Raw genomic sequence first — 20,707 nt, forward strand, 5'->3', positions numbered from 1 at the left:
CGGGATTAAGGCCTGGGTGGGATTGCTGTCGGTGCAGACTCGATGGGCTGAATGGCCTCCTTCTGCACTGTAGGGATTCTATGGTGCATCTCAATAACTATAACAGCAGCTCAGGCTCAGCTTGGAGAAACCACTGGCTCAGCCTGCTCTCCATTTGACTGGAGACCCCGATCTACCTGCTCCTCTACCCCACTTGAGACTGGAGGCAAAGTAATATAAATCCCAAGAGTAGGCAGACTTGCATTTACTAGCGCCTTCCAGAACTTTAGAATGACCCAAAGTATATCAAGAAACATGGAAACTAGAAGCAGGAGTAGGCCATCCGGCCCTTCGAGCCTGCTCCACCATTCATTGTGATCTTGGTCATCAAATTCAATATCCTGATCCCACCTTCCCCCCCACATCCCTTGATCCCTTTCACCCCAAGAGCGATATCTAATTTCTTCCTGAATTCACACAATGTTTTGGCCTCAACTACATTCTGTGGTAGTGAATTTCACACATTCATCACCCTCTGGGTGAAGAAATTTCTCCTCACCTCAGTTTCTTTTTTTATTCGTTCGTGGGACATGGGCGTCACTGGCTGGGCCAGCATTTATTGCCATCCCTAGTTGCCCCCGAGAAGGTGGTGGTGAGCTGCCTTCTTGAATCGCTGCAGTCCATGCGCTGTGGGTTGACCTATAATGCCCTTAGGGTGGGAATTCCAGGATTTTGACCCAGCGACTGTGAAGGAACGGTGATATATTTCCAAGTCAGGATAGTGAGTGGCTTGGAGGGGAACTTGCAGGTGTTTCCATGCATCTGCTGCCCCTTGTCCTTCTAGATGGAATTGGTCATGGGTTTGGAAGATGCTGTCTAAGGATCTTTGATGAATTGCTGCAGTGCATCTTGTAGATAGTACACACTGCTGCGACTGAGCGTTGGTGGTGGAGGGAATGGATGTTTGTAGATGTGGTGCCAATCACAAAGCTTTACCTCTTATCTTCAAACTATGACCCCGAGTTTGTAAGCCAATTAAGTACTTTTGAAGTGTAGTCAGTCACTCCCTTAGCTGTAGGAAATGCATCAACCAATTTGCGCACAGCAAGGTCTCACAAACAGCAGTGGCTAAATCATCTGATTCATTATTTGATGTTGATTGAGTGACTATATTGGCCAGGAGGGAAAGCCACCTGCTCTTTAAAATATTTCCATAGGTTTGTCTCACCATGCCCTGTTAATACATCCTCCCATTCCTTTCTCCCTCAATGTGTTTATCCAGTTTCCCCTTGGATTCATCTGTGCTATATTAGCCGCAACCATTCCACATGGTAACAAGTTCCACATTCTCACCTTTTTGTCAAACAACTCCTTATTCACTCCTGTTAATCCCAGCGAGCCAAACACTTTCCCCTGACTCTCAATGTGCAGCATTTCCATTTCAGGAACAACACTCAAGTGTCAAATGCTCTCAAATTATACGCATTTAAATGTAATTCGCTGTACAGAAAATCTAGCAGTCACCTTTTACACACACAGACATACGTGCACACACACACACACACACAGACAGGCGCATACACACAGGCACTCACGCACACACAGACACACATGCACACACAGACACATGCACACACACTCACACATACACGCGCACAGACACTCGCAGGCACACACACTAGCACGCCTGCACACACACGCAGTCACATGCATGCGCAGTCACATGTGCACACACACAGCCACACATGCGCACACACACACAGTCACACACATGCATACACAGTCACACGTGCACACGCAATCACACATGCACACTCAATCACACGTGACACACACACACACACAGTCACACCGGCACAGACACACACACACACACACACACACACAGTCACACACGTGCACACACACACACAAATACAGTCACACACGGGCGCACACACACAGTCACATGCGCACACTCACTCATACACGCACACACACTCACACACCTCGTCATGTTGACAAGAAAACAAATGTGTTAGAAAATCAAATATTGCCTTTCTTCAGTACAACCAGCTCATCCTATTAACTGTGAAATTCATACATATGTTCTTCCTTTAAACACGCTCTGCTTGTCACTGCCAGAGTTGTGAGCTTAGTAGCCAGAACTGTCAGGATAGAAAAATTAGGGGAAATCACTCAACCTGCTACATGATAATGCACGATACTGCAAGGTGTCACTACAACAGGACCTCAACAGGAAATAAAAGTTCTTTGAGAACATTTGAAAATGCAGTAGGGCTGCAATAAGATTAAATGTGGCAACCAAGGGCAGGTTTCCTGTAGGTTAAATGCTAGAAAAATTGTAACCACATTTTTGATTCTGTTACAAGAAGTGGAAATCTTTTTTCATCACACATGTATCGTTTGGACTTGACTCTCAATCTCTGATGAAGGCAATCCCTCCTAAACATTACTGCATCTGCTTTGCGCTTAGTAAAATGTCTGATGGTTTCTTTTAGGGTAAGAGAAAGAGTGATCTTGCCCACAGGGCCAGGAACAAGGCTTTAATTGGATACCTTTCAGACTTGAAATAAATCCAAGTGGTCGTTAAAGAGTACATGGGTGGTCAAATGTGCTATCAAGTGATAATAAGGTTAGTACCACTGTTCCCTCACAAAGGAAAGCTTACAATCTCTTGCTTGTGCTCCCGTCCAGACCTGCCCCACACTCTCCATCCCATCTCACCCCTGCTCTTCAGGGCAGCCAGGCCCACTCATCAGCCAGATATGGTAATTACCAATACTCTTCTGTAATTAGCCAACAGTCTAACCCAAAGGCAACCTGCATCCAATCCTTTCCTTGCTCTACTCCTTTGCGGTACGCTATGGCTCCGAATCCATTAAAAACAGCATTTTAAAAAAACTCTACATTTTTTCAATTTCTTCAGAAATTAAAAAAACTTTGCATTTGTGCCCAAGAGTGCTTTATAAGCATTGATGCAGTTTTGAAGTGTAGTTAGTTTTTTAAAAAATCTATCATCATAGAATCCCTACAGTGCAGAAGGAGGCTATTCGGTCTATCAAGCCTGCACCGGCCACAATCCTAACCATATCCCCGTAACCCCACGTATCTACCCCGCTAATCCCCCTGACACTAAGGAGCAACTTAGCCTATCTGATTCACCAATGTCCTTTAGGGAAGGAAATCTGCCATCCTTACCTCGTCTGGCCTACATGTGACTCCAGAGCCACAGCAATGTGGTTGAGACTTTTAAATGACCTAGCAAGCCACTCAGTTCAAGGGTGATTTGAGATGGGTAATGTATCCTGGCCTTGCTGGTGACAACCGCATTCCATGGAAGAATACTTCCAAAAAAAATTACAAGACTTCAAAAATACTTAATTGGCTGTAAAAGGCTTTGTGAAGACCTGAGCATTTGACCAAGTATGGCATCAAGGAGCCCTAGCAAAACTGGAGTAAATGGGAATCAGGGGGAAAACGCTCCTCTGGATAGAGTCATACCTGACACAGTGGAAACTGGTTATGGTTTTTGGAGGTCACTTATCTCAGTTCCAGGACATCACTGCAGGAGTTCCTCAGGGTAGTGTCCCAACCATCTTCAGCCATTTCATCAATGACCTTCCTTCCATAACGTCAGAAATGGGGATGTTTGCTGATGATTGCACAATGTTCAGCACCATTCGTGACTCCTCAGATACTGAAGCAGTCTATGCCCAAACGTAGCAAGACCTGGACCAAATCCCGGCTTGGGCTGACAAGTGGCAAGTAACATTCATGCCACACAACTGCCAGGCAATCACTATCTCCAACAAGAGGGAATCTAACCATCGCCCCTTGACATTCAATGGCATTACCATCGCTGAATCCCACACCATCCATGTCCTGGAGGTTACCATTGACCAGAAACTGAGCTGGACTAGACATATAAATACTGTGGCTACAAGAGCAGATCAGAGGCTAGGAGTAAGTAACTCACCTCCTGACTCCCCAAAACCTGCCCACCATCTACAAGGCACAAGTTAGGAGTGCAATGGAATACCCTCCACTTGCCCAAACCAGCGAAGATCTAACAACATTCAGCTGTTTTGTTTGACACTGTCTAGATGACACCAAACAGCCCCCTTGATTGGCAGCCCTTCCTAAATATTCACTCTCTCCACCACTGGCAAACAGCGGCAGCAGCTGTACCATCCACAAGATGCACCGCAGGAACTCGCCAGGGTTCCTTTGGCAGCATCTTCCAAACCCACAACCACTATCATCTAGAAGGACAAGGGAAGCAGCTACCTGGGAACACCACCACCTGGAAGTTGCCATTCCTTCACTGTCGCTGGATCAAAAACCTGGAACACCATCGCTAATGACACTGCAAATGTTCAAAGACTACAGCTGTTCAAGAAGGCAGCTCACCACCACATTCTCTAGGGCAATTAGGGATGGACAATAAATAATGGTTCTAGCCAGTGACGCCACATTCTGTGAAGGAATTTTAAAAAGTGGTCACACCACTGCAGCAGGAGTTAATATCCCTTTACAGCATTGGTGGTTTACCTCTTGAGTTGGGAATCCTCCCCACGAGGCCGATTTACAGGTCAAATATTTCTATTTCTCCCAACTTTACTTCCTTAGCCTCCTGGAGATATCTCCAGGAGACTAAGGAAGTAAAGTTGGGAGAATGGACTGCTTGTGCTCCAAGTTTTCAGTCTTGGGGTCTCGATGATGAGTAGAAGTGAGGGAGGCTTGAGATGAGCCAGATTGCGTCCACTCAAGCATATACTCTCCAGAAGAGACAACTGAACAGTAGCAGAGCCCAATCTGACTAACTTTCTATAATCCCAGGGTGGAGGTGACGTGATCCAATGTAAAAGTCCCACCCCCTGACATCAGCTAGCCCAATACATGTAAGCATCTACAAGCAAGTTTTTTGAGGAAGTGACGAAGATGATTGATGAGGCTAGGGCAGTGGATGTTGTCTACATGGACCTCAGTAAGGCCTTTGACAAGGTCCCTCATGGCAGACTGGTGCAGCAGGTGAAGTCACATGGGATCAGGGGTGAGCTGGCAAAGTGGATACAAAACTGGCTCAGTCAAACAAGACAGAGCGTAGCAATGGAAGGGTGCGTTTCTGAATGGAGGGCTGTGACAAGTGGCGTTCCTCAGGGATCAGTGCTGGGACCTTTGCTGTTTGTAATACATATAAATGATCTGGAGGAAAATGTAACTGGATTGATTAGTAAGTCTGCGGACGACACAAAGGTTAGTGGATTTGCGGATAACGATGAGGACCTTCAGAGGATACAGCAGGATATAGATCGATTGGAGAATTGGGCGGAGAGGTGGCAGATGGAGTTTAATCCAGACAAATGTGAGGTAATGCATTTTGGAAGGCCTAATACAGATAGGAAATATACAGTAAATGGCAGAATCCTTAAGAGTATTGATAGGCAAAGGAATCTGGGTGTACAGGTACACAGGTCACTGAAAGTGGCAATGCAGGTGGAGAAGGTAGTCAAGAAGGCATACGGCATGCTTGCCTTCATCGGCCGGGGCATTGAGTTTAAAAATTGTCAAGTCATGTTGCAGCTTTATAGAACCTTAGTTAGGCCGCACTTGGAATATAGTGTTCAATTCTGGTCGCCACACTACCAGAAGGATGTGGAGGCTTTGGAGAGGGTACAGAAAAGATTTACCAGGATGTTGCCTGGTATGGAGGGCATTAGCTATGAGGAGAGATTGGAGAAACTTGGTTTGTTCTCACTGGAACGACGGAGGTTGAGGGGCGACCTGATAGAAGTCTACAAGATTATGAGAGGCATGGACAGAGTGGATAGTCAGAAGCTTTTTCCCAGGGTGGAAGAGTCAATTACTAGGGAGCACAGGTTTAAGGTGCGAGGGGCAAGGTTTAAAGGAGATGTACGAGGCAGATTTTTTACACAGAGGGTGGTGGGTGCCTGGAACCTGTTGCCAGGGGAGGTAGGGGAAGCAGATACGGTAGTGGCTTTTAAGGGGCATCTTGACAAATACATGAATAGGATGGGAATAGAGGGATATGGTCCCCGGAAGGGTAGCGGGTTTTAGTTAAGTCGGGCAGCAGGCTTGGAGGACCAAAGGGCCTGTTCCTGTGCTGTAATTTTCTTGGTTCTTTGTTCAAAGACATCTTTGAGGGGGAAATAAGAGACTAAATATATTTGGAAAGATAACAAATTACCTTTTGAATTTTCATCTTGTTCTTGAGTCAACTCATGCATATGAAATTGGTCAGGTTTACAAACCACCTCCAACATCCGAAAGATAAGCAAATTGTGAAGAAACAAAGCATCAATGTCAAGTGAATAGTTTTTGCGGGAATGTCCCACTTACCTGTCAGGAGCGGGAGGCTGTTGTTTGTTGATCTTGGCGTAGAGACCATCCAGGTTCTCCTGCTCTGCAGACAAGTCCCGGGGTGGGTTTATCGGGTGCAGCTGTGGAGAAGGGGCCTTGAGCCCACCACTGGGTGGCGGTGGCTCCCGGAAGTGGTTCACTTTGGCGTAGTTGGGATCCATGTCATCGTCTTCGATGTCAGGCACTGAGGGACCAGTGGAAGGCACCTGATCGTATCGTTCCCTCGCCTGCCTCTCCCTCAACTCCTGGTGCTTGGCTTCGATCCTAGGAGGACAAGAGTTCAATGTCATCAAAATTAAGAGATTGAAAACGAGGCCTAACTGTGATGTCCACCTGAGAATATCTCCAATAAAACTCAAGCAAACCAACCTTGTCAAGGGCACGCACAATGCAACATGGACACAAAATAGGCTCAGTAACAGGAAGCAGCGAGTAATGGTCAATGGATATTTTTTGGGCTGGTAGAAGGTGGTGTTCCCCAAGGGTGAGTATTGGGACCTTTGCTTTTCCTGATATATATTAAAGATCTCAATCTAGGTGTGCAGGGGACAATGTCAAAGTTTGCCAATGATATGGAACTTGGGAGCATTGTAAACTGTGAAGAAGACAGGGCAGAACTTTGAAAGAACTCAACAGGTTGGTGGAGTGGACATTTAGGTGACAGATAAGGTTCAATGCAGAGAAGTGTGATGTAATGCATTTTGGTAGAAAGAACATGAAGAGACAATATAAGATAAGGGGTAAAATTCTTAAAGGGAATGCAGGAGGAGATGTGTATGTGTGCACAGATCATTGAAACTGATAGGACAGGTGGAGAGAGTCATAGAAATCATAGAAACCCTACAGTGCAGAAGGAGGCCATTTGGCCCATCAAGTCTGCACCGACCACAATCCCACCCAGGCCCTACCCCCACATATTTACCCGCTAATCCTGCTAGCCTACGCATCTCAGGACTCTAAGGGGCAATTTTTAACCTGGCCAATCAACCTAACCCGCACATCTTTGGACTGTGGGAGGAAACCGGAGCACCCGGAGGAAACCCACACAGACACGAGGAGAATGAGCAAACTCCACACAGACAGTGACCCGAGCCGGGAATCGAACCTGGGACCCTGGAGCTGTGAAGCAGCAGTGCTAACCACTGTGCTACCGTGCCGTCAATAAAGCATACAGTGCAATAATAGGAACTTAGAGTACAAGAACAAGGAGGTTATGCTCGACCTATATAAGATACTGGTTAGACTTCAGCTGGAATATTGTGTACTGTCCTGGGTGCCATATTATAGGAAGAATGAGAGTACATTGGAGAAGGGGTTTACAAAAATGGTTCCAGGGATGAGAAACTTCAGTTGTGAGGATAGATTGGAGAGGTTGGGACTGTTCTCCTTGGAGAGAAGAAGACTGAGAGGAGATTTGATAGAAACATCATGAGGGAGCCGAATAGAGTAGAGAGGGAGAAACTGTTCCCGCTCCTAAAAGGATCGCAACCGAGAGGGACACAGGTTTAAAATTATTTGCAAAAGAAGCTAGTGCAATGCGACAAACATGTTTTCACAACAACAGGTGGTTCAGGTCTTGAATCCGCTGCCTGGGAGAGTGATGGGATAGGTTCAATCTAACCATTCAAGAGAGCGTTAGGTGGTTATTTGAATAGAAACAATATGCAGGGGTGTGGGAAAAGGCAGGAGAATGGCACTAAAACATAATGCTCATTTGGAAAGCCAGATGGACACGAGGGGCCAAATGGCCTCCTTCTGTGCCACAACAATTCTTCGTTCCCCACTTATACGTGCTCTAACCAGTTCACAGCGGTAGGAAACTGCAGCAAAAGGTGGTATGTGGTGAACATTTTGGAATGATGGGCACTCACCATAGTTACCCAGAACAAAAAAAAAACACTTCATGGTTCAAACAAGGTCATTTATGCTTCAGTGTAGCTGAGTGCTAGCTCTCTCACCCTGAGTCAGGGTTTCAGTTCCCATCCTGGAGGCTGAAGTAGATAATTTAGTTACTTCAGAGGCAATAATGTGATTTGGATTGTCCTATGGTTGTGACAGTGCTATATGAGTGCAAGTTCCTTACTTCTCCTTTACACATTGATGAATTTTCTGACATTTGATAAGTGCGCATTAGAAATAGAGTAAGCCATTTTGCAAAGAGCAAGGTCCCACAAATAGCAATTTGATCATCACACGCTAATCTGTTTTTAATGATGTGAGTTGAGGTTAAATATTAGCCAGGGCACCAGAGAGAATGTCGCTGTTCTTCATCAACAGTGCTATTGATTTGATTTAATTTGATTTATTATTGTCACATGTATTGGGATACAGTGAAAAGTATTGTTTCTTGCGCACTGTACAGACAAAGCATACTGGTCATAGAGTACCTAAGGGAGAAGAGAAGGAGAGGGTGCAAAATATAGTGTTACAGTCTGAGCTAGGGTGTAGAGAAAGATCAGCTTAATATATGATTGGCTCATTCAAAAGTCTGATGGCAGCAGGGAAGAAGCTGGTCTTAAGTCTGTTGATACGTGTTCTCAGACTTTTGTATCTTTTTCCTGACGGAAGAAGGTAGAAGAGAGAATGTCCGGGAGTGCGGGGTCCTTGATTATCCTGGCTGCTTTCCCGAAGAAGCAGGAAGTGTAAACAGAGTCAGTGGACGGGAGGCTGGTTTGCGTGATGTTCACAACCTTCGCTAAAAGGTGAGCTCGCTAGATGGGTGGAGAACTGGCTTAGACAGAGGGTAGCAGTGGAGGCGTCTTTTTCCGGTTGGAGGTCTGTGACTAGTGGTGTTCCGCAGGGCTCTGTACTGGGACCTCTGCTGTTTGTGATATATATATATAAATGATTTGGAGGAAGATGTAGCTGGTGTGATCAGTAAGTTTGCGGACAACACGAAGATTGCTGGAGTTGCGGATAGTGATGAACATTGTCAGAGGATACAGCAGGATATAGATAGGCTGGAACATTGGGCGGAGAGATGACAGATGGAATTTAATCCGGATAAATGCGAAGTGATGCATTTCGGTAGATCTAATGTAAGGGGGAGCTATACAATAAATGGCAGAACCATCAGGAGTATAGACACACAGAGGGACCTGGGTGTACAAGTCCACAGATCCTTAAAGGTGGCAGCACAGGTGGAGAGGGTGGTGAAGAAGGCATTTGGCATGCGTGCCTTTATTGGACGGGGCATAGAATATAAAAGTTGACATATGATGTTGCAGCTGTATAGAACGATGGTTAGGTCACATTTGGAATACTGCGTCCAGTTCTGGTCGCCACACTACCAGAAGGACATGAAGGCTTTGGAGAGAGTACAGAGAAGGTTTACCAGGATGTTGCCTGGTATGGAGGGTCTTAGCTATGAGGAGAGATTAGGTAAACTGAGGTTGTTCTCCCTGGAAAGACGGAGGATGAGGGGCGACCTAATAGAGGTGTATAAAATTATGAAGGGCATAGATAGAGTGAACAGTGGGAAGCTTTTTCCCAGGTCGGAGGTGACGAACACAAGGGGTCACAGGTTCAAGGTGAGGGGGGCAAGGTTCAACACAGATGTCAGGGGGACGTATTTTACACAGAGGGTAGTGGGGGCCTGGAATGCACTGCCAGGCAAGGTGATTGAGGCGGACACGCTGGGATTGTTTAAGACTTATCTAGATAGCCACATGAACAGACTGGGAATAGAGGGATACAAAAGAATGGTCTAGTGGGCACATGAGCGGCGCAGGCTTGGAGGGCCGAAGGGCCTGTTCCTGTGCTGTATTGTTCTTTGTTCTTTCACCACCCTTTGTAGTTTCTTGTGATTTTGGTCAGAGCTGTGATACATCCAGAAAGAATGCTTTCTATGCGGCATCTGTAAAGATTGGTGAGATATGCCGACTTTCCTTCGTCTCCGGAGAAAGTAGAGGTGTTGGTGGGCTTTTTTACTTATCGTGCCGGCGTGAAGGGACCAGGACAGGTTGTTGGTGATCTGGACACCTAGAAACCTGGAGCTCTTGACCATTTCCACTTCATCACCATTGATTTATGTCCATCTGAGGGGGCCTCACTTCAACAAGTCATCTGAAAGACCGCATGACTGCCAATGCAGTACTCCTTCAGTACTCCACTAGAGCCTTACTCTAAATTTTCTGCACAAGCCTTGGGAGTGTGACATAAATATTCTGATTCCGAAGTGAGACTGCTATCTACAGAGCCACGGCCATTGCACGTAGGAAACCAAAAAACACACCAATCAGGAGTAATGGATCAATCTAGATTGAAGTTCCCTCCAACCGGTTCCAAATGGACAAAGCAGCCCGCTTGATTGGCACCACATCCACAAACACCCACTCCCTCCACCACCGACGCTGAGTAGCAGCAGTGTGTACTGAGTAGCAGCAGTGTGTACCGTGGGCGGCACGGTAGCACAGTGGTTAGCACTGCTGCTTCACAGCTCCAGGGACCTGGGTTCGATTCCCGGCTCGGGTCACTGTCTGTGTGGAGTTTGCACATTCTCTTCGTGTTTGCGTGGGTTTCCTCCGGGTGCTCCGGTTTCCTCCCACAGTCCAAAGATGTGCAGGTTAGGTTGATTGACCATGCTAAAATTGCCCTTAGTGTCCTGGGATGCGTAGGTTAGAGGGATTAGTGGGTAAATATGTAGGGATATGGGGGATATGTTGGGCCTGGGTGGGATTGTGGTCGGTGCAGACTCGATGGGCCGAATGGCCTCTCTCTGTGCTGTAGGGTTTCTAAGATTCTAAGACCTACAAGATGCATTGCAGTAATTCACCAAAAGATCCTTACACTGCACCTTCCAAACCCCCGACCACTTCCATCTCGAAGGACAAGGGCAGCAGATACAAGGGAACACCACCACCTGCAAGTTCCCCTCCAAGTCACTCACCATCCTGACTTGGAAATCGCCGTTCCTTCACAGTCGCTGGGTCAAAATCCTGGAATTCCCTCCCTAACGGCATTGTGGGTCAACCCACAGCGCATGGACTGCAGCGATTCAAGAAGGCAGCTCACCACCACCTTCTCAAGGGGCAACTAGGGATGGGCAATAAATGCTGTCCAGCCAGTAACCCCCATGTCTCATGAATGAATAAAAATATTTCGCTGACAGTTTGATTTAAGGATCTCGCTAATGGTTAAATAAGCCCTGAGATTGCTTGCCTTGAAGGCCCTAAAACTGAAGAAGAACTGTTCTGATATATGGTCTATTGTGGCAAAATGTTAAAACTGTCCATCATTCAAGAGACCCCATTCTCAGCACAGTTGTGGGCTAGCCAAAGCTATCACCCATTAGAACTTGCAGCTGCTAATAATCAGAGATCAGCGTACAGAAGTCAGTAGAAGTCGGTGGATAGGTAGAGAAGATAATTAAAAAGGCTAATGAAATGATTGGCCTTTAACTCAATAGCAGCTGAAATGTGGACAATGGAAGTTATGTTCCAGCTGTAGAAAGCTCTGGCGAGTCCCTATTTAGAGTACTGCTCAAGACACGGCAAGGATATTTAGTATATCTGCTTTGGAGAAGTGCCATGTACAGTATGATAATGGACTGAATAGGTTAAATTATGTCTTAAGTGAAAAATTAGAATCATAGAATCCCTACAATCAGAAGGAGGCCATTTGGCCCATCAAATCTGCACTGACTCTTAACTAGATTTACGCCGTAACCACATGTATTTACCCTGTTAATCCCCCTAACCTATATACCTTGTGACAGGAAGGGGCAATTTAGCATGACAACCTAACCTGCACATCTTTGGACCGTGGGAGGAAACAGGGAGCACCCGGAGGAAACCCACGCAGGCACGGGAAGAACATCTAACGTTGGATTTGATCCTATTATGATTATCATTCGATAAATGTTCCCTTAGTGTTTAGATTATTTACTAAACTTGGCTCATTGCTCATTACTAACCCCAGGAGAACGTGCAAACTCCACACAGTCACCCCAAGGCCGGAATCGAACCCAGGTCCCTGGCGCTGTGAGGCGACAGTGCTAACCACTGTGCCGCCCTCAAGCCCAGGCTTGTTTTCTCTCACATATGGAAGGTTAAGGTGGGTTAACGAGTGATCTAATTAAGATGTTTAAGATAACAGCGTATCCCCTGGCAACGCAAGATGGCAGCAAAGATGGCCATCCATACGGGTCTGTGCATGTGCACGTGCCCAGAGTAAGCAGACAACCAAAGGCAGATTTTGTTCTTCCAAACTTGAGTTGTGTCAGTGGTTCTTTTAACTTATAAAATACCATTGTAAATTGATGTGGCATGATCAATGGAATGAGTGGAGAACTGCAGTCATACGGATAAGAAATTAGAATATAAACGGGTCCCACAGAGACTAGATGTAGTAGAGACTAATGCTAGTCCAGCCTATAAAACATCTAACAACATTGCTCACTGTACACCACAGATTCTTTTTATTAGCCTGTGTCAGCTCTCCAGGTGCCTGACGTAATTTTCCAACAATGGAACAAGGAAAAGGGTCTAAAACTGAACGCTCAATCCTCGATTCCTCACCAAAGGTATAATTATTTTCCTTTGTTTCTCCACCCCAGCCGCTGCCTACTCTGGCACTTCCAATGACATCAGAGAGCAGAGTACAACATGCACCTTGTTGGCAGCAAATGTAGCCTTGAAGCTAAAGGATTTTATAGAGTAGGTGAAGGGAAACTATTTCCTCTGGTGAGGGGTCCAGAACAGGGAGCATGACCTGAAAGGCCACTCGATAGGAAGCAAAGAGTTGGCATAAATGGGTCTTTTTCTGATTGGCAGTCAGTGACTAGTGAGGTTCCACAGGGATCTGTGCTAGGACCCCAAATGTTCACATTATGTAGTAATGGTTTGGAAGGGGGAACTAAATGTATTATCTCCAAATTTGAAGATGATACAAAGTTGGGTGGGAAAGTGAGCTGTGAGGGGGATGCAGAGATGTTTCAGCGTGATTTGGACAGGCTGTGTGTGGGCATGTTCATGGCAGATGCAGTATAATGTGGATAAATGTGAGATTATCCACTTTCGTAGCAATAACAGGAAGAGATTATTCCTTGAATGGGTGTAAATTGAGAGAGGTGGATACTCAGCGAGACATTGGTGCCCTTGCGCATCAGTCGCTGAAAGTAAGCGTGCAGGTACAGTAGGCAGAAAAAAGGCAAATGGTATGGTATTTGAGTATAGGAATAGGGATGTTTTGCTGCAACTGCATAGTGCGTTGGTGAGGCCACACCTGGAGTATTGCATGCAGTTTTGGTCTCCTTATCAGAGGAAGGATGTCCTTGCTATAGAGGGAGTACAGCGAAGGTTTACCAGGCTGATTCCTGGGATGGCAGGTCTGTCATATGGAATAGTGGAATTCACTACCACAGAAAGTAGTTGAGGCCAAAATGTTGTCTGATTTCAAGAAGAAACTATATATAGCTCTAGGGGCTAAAGGGATCAAGGGGATATGGGAGGATATTGAATTCGATGATCAGCCGTGATCAAAATGAAAGGCGGAGCAGAAGCGAAGGGCCGAATGGCCTACTCCTGCTTCTACTTTCTTTGTTTTTATGTCAGGGAGCACGCTTTCACAAATCTAGAACTTTCTCTCCCAAAAAGCTCTGAAGGCCGGGAATCAACTGAAAGTGGCAGAACCGAGATTGGTAGATTGTTTTAAGGTAAGGGACATGGAAACAAGACGAGTAAATTGTGTTAAGATACAGATCGGACATGATCTAATTGAATGGCAGAACAGCCTCAATTCCTATTCCTCTGGTCCTATCAATCAACAATTGCCTGGGGCAGGTATCGGATTACCATAGATTCGGTCCCCTGGCTCTGAGCTTCCAATCGACGTGAGTGCCATCTTGGAAACAGCCTGTCTGCAAAGCCACCCTTATATTGATTTCATATCCGGGACTATTTGGAGCTAAATATTTCATCAGCTGCTCCTGGATAATGTGTGGACTAGCTAATAGGATTTTGTTTGCACTCCTTACTCTGCCTTTGCACATCACTCAGTCGATGATGAAACAGAGAAAGGCAGTCTCCCAGATCCCACCCCCTTGAATTTAGGTAGATCTGCAAATATGTGGCCAGTTCTTCCCCTAGCCTTCTCTGCTAAATGCCCACATCCTCTTGAGATACAGCTCCTTGGGCACTGGCCATCCAGGCAGATCTGCAGTGATCTTGTACAAAGGATGGATTGTCCGTATGTCTTTGCATGGCTTCCGAAGGCAAAGTATTGATTGACAAATACAAGGACTTCACCAGTTGTTGGTTGATAGAGCCACAGGAATAGGAATCAAGCCAGTTCTGCCATTCTATTAGATCATCACATCATAGAATCCCAACAGTGCAGGAGATCATTCAGCCCATCGAGTCTGCACCGACTCTCTGACTGAGTACCTTACCCAGGCCCTTTCCTCTGCCCTATCCCCATAACACAGTAAGAAGTCTCACAAAACCAGGTTAAAGTCCAACAGGTTTATTTGGTAGCAAAAGCCACTAGCTTTCGGAGCGCTGCCCCTTCGTCAGGTGAGTCACCTGACGAAGGAGCAGCGAGCGCTTCGAAAGCTAGTGGCTTTTGCTACCAAATAAACCTGTTGGACTTTAACCTGGTGTTGTGAAACTTCTTACTGTGTTTACCCCAGTCCAACGTCGGCATCTCCACATCATGACTATCCCCATAACACCACAGTTACCATGGCTAATCCCCCTCACCTACACAACTTTGGACACTAAGGGGCAGTTTTAGCATGGCCAATCCACCTAATCTTCATATCTTTGGACTGTGGGAGCACCGGAGGAAACCCACGCAGACACATGGGGAAGGTGCAAACTCCGCACAGACAGTGATCCGAGGCCGGAATTGAACCCGAGTCCCTGGCGCTGTGAGGCAGCAATGCTAACCACTGCGCCACCATCTGATCTTAACACGTTAACTTACCACCACCGTACCTTGACACCATTTACGTGCCTCGTCTCCATCCCCTTTAAACACCCGCACTTTAGAAAGATCCATCAGTCTCGATTTTGACACCTCCAGTTGACCCCTGAGCCTTCACAGCTTTTTGTCAAGAGACAGTTCCAGATTTGTGACAGCTTCCTGACATCACCCCTGAACTAGCTTTAAGGTTATGCCACCTGTTCTGGATTTACCCATCAGAGGAAATAAATTTCTCTTTGTCTATAAGTGCCCGTTCCTGCAGCTGACAGTCTAGGCTGGGAGGTTTGGGAAACACTTGACTGGAGGATCAGCACCAATCTCACCTGATACCTATGTAACCTGCACTTTCCAGCAGCAAAGGCGACCAGGGAGTTTATTTAGAATCATAGAATCCCTACAGTGCAGAAGGAGGCCATTCGGCCCATCGAGTCTGCACCGACCACAATCCCACCCAAGCCCGATCCCCATAACCCCAAGCATTTACCCTAGCTAGTCCCCCTGACACTAAGGGGCAATTTAGCATGGCCAATCAAACTAACCTGCACACCTTTGGATTGTGGGAGGAAACCGGAGCACCCGGAGGAAACCCATGTGGACATGGGGAGAGCGCGCAAACTCCACACACAGTGACCTGAGCCAGGAATTGAACCCGGGTCCCAGGCACTGTGAGGCAGCAGTGCTAACCACTGTGCCACCGTGCTGCCCTTTGTGCCATCCCTCTCCCCACTCCCCATCCTCCACAGAAAACCATGAACAGTCATCTCCGTAAAACACCTTTCATGACTTAAGGACGCACCCCACTCACCGTTTTAGTTAATTAAGTATTTCTGACACACCCTCACTCTCATAATGTAGGGAATGCAGCAGCTAATGTGCACACGGAAAACTCCCACAAGGGACTACGTGATAATGTTCAGGTAATCCGTTTCAGGAATGTTGGACGGAGGATAAACATTGGCCAGGACAGCAGGAAGAACCTCCTTTCTCTTCTTTCGAAATAGGATCCTTCACACCCAGGAGAGGGTCGACAGAATTCAGTTTGGAAAGAAAGATGACACCTCCAGCAGCCGACTGAACACTGAATGAAAGGGAATTTTCCAGCAGGTTCGCTTCCTGCAGGTAAGGCATAAAGTAACCTGCCCTCTAATAATGTTTTCCTTGCACTTTCTTGTCAAAATCAACAGTTAAGAACAAACAACAGTCGCAGAGGCACTGCGTCCTCTTCAGATATGAACATAATTCCAGCCTGGGGTTAGAATCCCTAAAGTGCAGAAGAGGCCATTCGGCCCATCGGGTTTGCACTGACTCTCTGACAGAGTATCTTAGCCAGGCCCTCTCTGCCACCCCATCCCCGTGACCCTAGACATTTTCCATGGCTAATCCATCTAACCAACACATCGTTGGACTGTCTTTGGACAGGGTTACTGTCTATGTGGAGTTTGCACATTCTCCCCACGTCTTTGTGGGTTTTCTCTGGGTGATCCGGTTTCCTCCCACACACCAAAGATGTGCAGGTTAGGTTGATTGACCATGCTAAATTGCCCCTTAGTGTCAGGGAGATTAGTAAGGTAAATGAGTAGGGTCATGGGAATAGGGCCTTCGTGGGATTGTGGTCGGTGTAGACTTGATCAGCCGAATTCTCCTTCTACACTGTAGGGATTCTATGATATACAATATACACAAGGCATAACTTTTCCTGTTTGAAAGTTCAATGTTCCCACTCAAGGTTCTCTATTTATTTAAGTAATAAAAAATTATTTATAGAGTGAGGCTTCAATTTAAGATTTTGCATATTTACACTGGGCTCAATTAAGACTACGTGCCCTTTGAGGATGATCTCTCTGGGGCTCCCTTATCAGGGATGACAGTTTCAAAGTATCAAAATCACAAACAAAGGAATGAAGGAGAGCTGCATTAGTCACAGTGGATGAGAGTTGAGTCAGAGTGTACGGGCCGGATTTTCGCGCAGCTGGGACAACATCTATAGATCCAGGTTTTGCCAGCAGGGGAAGGGGATGCAGGCAGGTGGGAAATCCAAACTCAGTTGAACTTAGTGCTGAGTTCAAACAGATTCCATTTTGGTTGCTGCAAGTGCCCTCACCCACGGTGTGAGATTCACGAATTGATTCACTAGTAAATGCTCTGGAAGGACTGATAAGTGTGTTCAAATGAGGTCCTTGTTGACATTTCCAAAGGGCTATTATTATGAATGCTTGGCTAAGCTTCCAAAGCTACAATATTCTCAGCAGAGGGTTCTGAATTCATGGATTTTGGCTTGACGGTTTAAAGAGGTTATTAAAGGATTAGCTGTTTTTGATGTGGGTCTAAATAGAAGTTAAGTTTGCATATAAGTGATTGGCGACTTGAGATTTAAAAGCTTTCATGAATTTTTCCACGATTGTAAGTGAGAGTTACACTCAATTACTAAAAGTTCATTTTTTTCCATCTCCACTTGGCTCTTGAGGTCTGCCCATGATGGATAGAGGATGAGTGGCTTTGGAGGTGGCATGGAAGGGATTTGAGCAGGCATGGGGTTGGGATGGAGGGACCATGGGGGAATAGCTGGGGGCATGCGTTGGCATGGAGGTGGCATGGGAGTTGAGGAGGGTGTGAAGAATGAGGGTTAGGTGGCTTAACAGCTTCTAACAGCAGATAGAGGGATGATGTGGGATTAATGGACAATGCTTCAGAGCTTGTACCAACCGGCCTCTACTTTCTCAGAAGACTGAGGAAATTTGGCATGTCAGCTATGACTCTCACCAGCTTTTACAGATGCACCATAGAAAGCATTCTTTCTGGTTGTATCACAGCTTGGTATGGCTCCTGCTCTGCCCAAGACCACAAGGAACTATAAAAGGTCGTGAATGTAGCCCAATCTATCACGCAAATCAGCCTCCCATCCACTGACTTTGTCTACACTTCCCGCTGCCTCAGAAAAGCAGCCAGCATAATCAAGGACCCCACGCACCCCGGACATTCTCTCTTCCACCTTCTTCCGTCGGGAAAAAGATACAAAAGCCTGAGGTCACGTACCAACCGACTCAAGAACAGCTTCTTCCCTGCTGCCATCAGACTTTTGAATGGACCTACCTTGCATCAAGTTGATCTTTCTCTACACCCTAGCTATGACTGTAACACTACATTCTGCAGTCTCTCATTTCCTTCTCTATGAATGGTATGCTTTGTCTGTATAGCGCACAAGAAACAATACTTTTCACTGTACACTAATACATGTGACGATAATAAATCAAATCAAATCAAAGTCATTGAAAATAAACTTTGAAGTTCCTCTCCCTAAACTATCCACTATTATTCTGCCGCGGACCGGAAGAAGCCCAAGGATGGAAATGTTGTTGAGAAGCTAACGAATCCGTGAAGACGAGAGAGAACGGCCTAAGTCTGAGTGATGCTGGAAGACACGTGTTGAATTTGCTCCGGCAGTCACGATATACTCTTTGGCAGATGACTCCAACATACACCCAAGTGTCCCAAATTTACAGCTACTTTCATTCAACGTTTGGATTGAGAAACTGAAGAATGCAATTAAAGGCCAACACAATCACTAGTGCTTTATTTTGTCCCTGATTAGAAGCCATTCTTGCGGAAATAACCACATAAGTTTGGACAATTTTCAAACTGTATCCAATAAAAATCTCTGCAATGCCCAGCTATGAGGTTGTTTACATTCACGCTGCAGCACCAACCACTGTCATTTTTTAAAAAATCTTTTGCTATTTTATCTTTGTTCTGTGGGAGACCGAAAAAAAAAACAACTGGTCAGAACACGGTACAGTTCACAAAGTCACCATTCACTTAACGTTTAAAGTAAAGTTTATAAAGTTTATTTATTAGTCACAAGTTGGCTTACATTAATGTTAGAGTGTAACCAGTGATAACTCTGTATTGGTTGCAATGTGACCAATGGGACCAAGATGTAAGGATCAGCTGATCCAGTAAACCCTGCAACCAATTACAGAGTGATATAATAGTCAGCTGACCAGCTGATTCACTATAAATAAGAAACCATGTAGAATTGTGGGGAGCTTGGATTGGCCCAGGGTGAGGCCCCAAGTTCGGAGTAATGATGTTTCTTTATTAAACCCTTTCTCTGATTTGTAAGTTGGAGTAAGTTCCGTTGTATTTTCGTATCTGCATTTTTGAAGAGTTTCTTCTGAAGAAACAATTAACACTGCAATGAAATTGCTGTGAAAATCCCCTGGTCACCACACTTTGGAGTACACTGAGGGAGAATTTAGCACGGCCAATGCACTTGACCAGCACGTCTTTCAGACTGTGCGAGGAAACCAGAACAGCCGGAGGAAACTCACGCAGACACGGGGAGAACGTGCAGGCTCTGCACAGACGGTGACCCAAGCCGGGAATCGAACCTGGGCCCCTGGCGCTGTGAGGCAGCAGTGCTAACCACTGTGCCACCCCCTGTAACATTTGGTGTTGGCTGTAGTCCAGTGGGCAACTCCTTCACTCAGCGAATGGTTCAGGTCTGGAATGCATTGCCTGAAAGCATTCTCGGCTTTATTAATAGGGGCACAGAGTACAAGAGCAAGGAGGTTATGCTGAACTTATACCAGGAACTAGTTAGACCTCAGCTGGAATATTGTGTACGCTTCTGGGCGCCACACTGTAGGAAGGACGTGAACACACTGGAGAGTGCAGAAGGGGTTTACAAAAATGGTTCCTGGGATGAGAAACTTCTGTTATGAGGATAGATTGGAGAGGTTGGGACTGTTCTCCTTGGAGAGAAGAAGGCTAGGAGGAGATCTGATAGAAAAATCACGAGGGAGCTGAATAGAGTAGAGGGAGGAACCGTTCCCACTGGTGAAAGGATGGAGAACCAGAGGGACACAGATTAAAAATTATTTGTAAAAGAAACTTGTGCAATGCGAGAAAATGTTTTCACACAATGAGTGGTTCAGGTCTAGAATTCGCTGCCTGGAACTGTGATGGGACACGTTCAATCGAGCCATACAAGAGAGCATTAGATGGTTATTTGGATAGAAACAATATGCAGGGGTGTGGGAAAAGGCAGGAGAATGGCACTAAGCCATGATGCTCATTTGGAGAGCCAGGGCAAACACGATGGGTTGAATGGCCTCCTTCTCTTTATTCTGTAAAGTGAGAAGGTTCCAGGTTCAAGTCCCAGTCCAGAGACTTGACCACAAAAAAACCTCGGTCAACACTCCAGTGTAGCACTGAGGGAGTGCAGCATTGCTGGAGGTGTGTCATTTTGGGTGCAACATTAAACTCCCAGCACATTTCCTGTTCTCCAAAATTGGCTTCTGTGCTTTACCCTTCTCCCTACTTCAGTTTCAATCGCAGAGGCTTCAGAATATCTTCGCCGGAATTCTGCCGCCCCGCCTGCCACGGAATTGAAGCGGGTGAGGGGCGGTCAACGGAAATG

At 46.1% G+C, this 20,707-nt stretch overlaps 1 protein-coding gene and 1 long non-coding RNA gene across 6 annotated transcripts in view; one reads left to right on the forward strand and one right to left on the reverse strand.

Annotated features, from left to right (window-relative positions):
• Positions 1 to 20,707, reverse strand: part of LOC144503886 (partitioning defective 3 homolog B-like) — a 1,029,287-nt gene that overhangs the window by 224,217 nt on the left and 784,363 nt on the right. For all 5 annotated transcript variants that reach the window (XM_078228918.1, XM_078228917.1, XM_078228921.1 and 2 more), the window contains one exon: positions 6,343 to 6,627. In XM_078228918.1, coding sequence (XP_078085044.1) covers positions 6,343 to 6,627 — 285 coding nt within the window. The remainder of the gene's footprint in view (positions 1 to 6,342; positions 6,628 to 20,707) is intronic.
• LOC144503889 (uncharacterized) overlaps positions 8,695 to 20,707 on the forward strand; it is a 149,189-nt gene continuing 137,176 nt past the window's right edge. The window contains exons 1-2 of the long non-coding RNA XR_013499567.1: positions 8,695 to 9,065; positions 16,220 to 16,407. This is a non-coding gene — a long non-coding RNA (uncharacterized LOC144503889). The remainder of the gene's footprint in view (positions 9,066 to 16,219; positions 16,408 to 20,707) is intronic.

The sequence above is a fragment of the Mustelus asterias genome, chromosome 14 (genome assembly GCF_964213995.1).
Source record: "Mustelus asterias chromosome 14, sMusAst1.hap1.1, whole genome shotgun sequence".
NCBI lineage: Eukaryota > Metazoa > Chordata > Chondrichthyes > Carcharhiniformes > Triakidae > Mustelus > Mustelus asterias.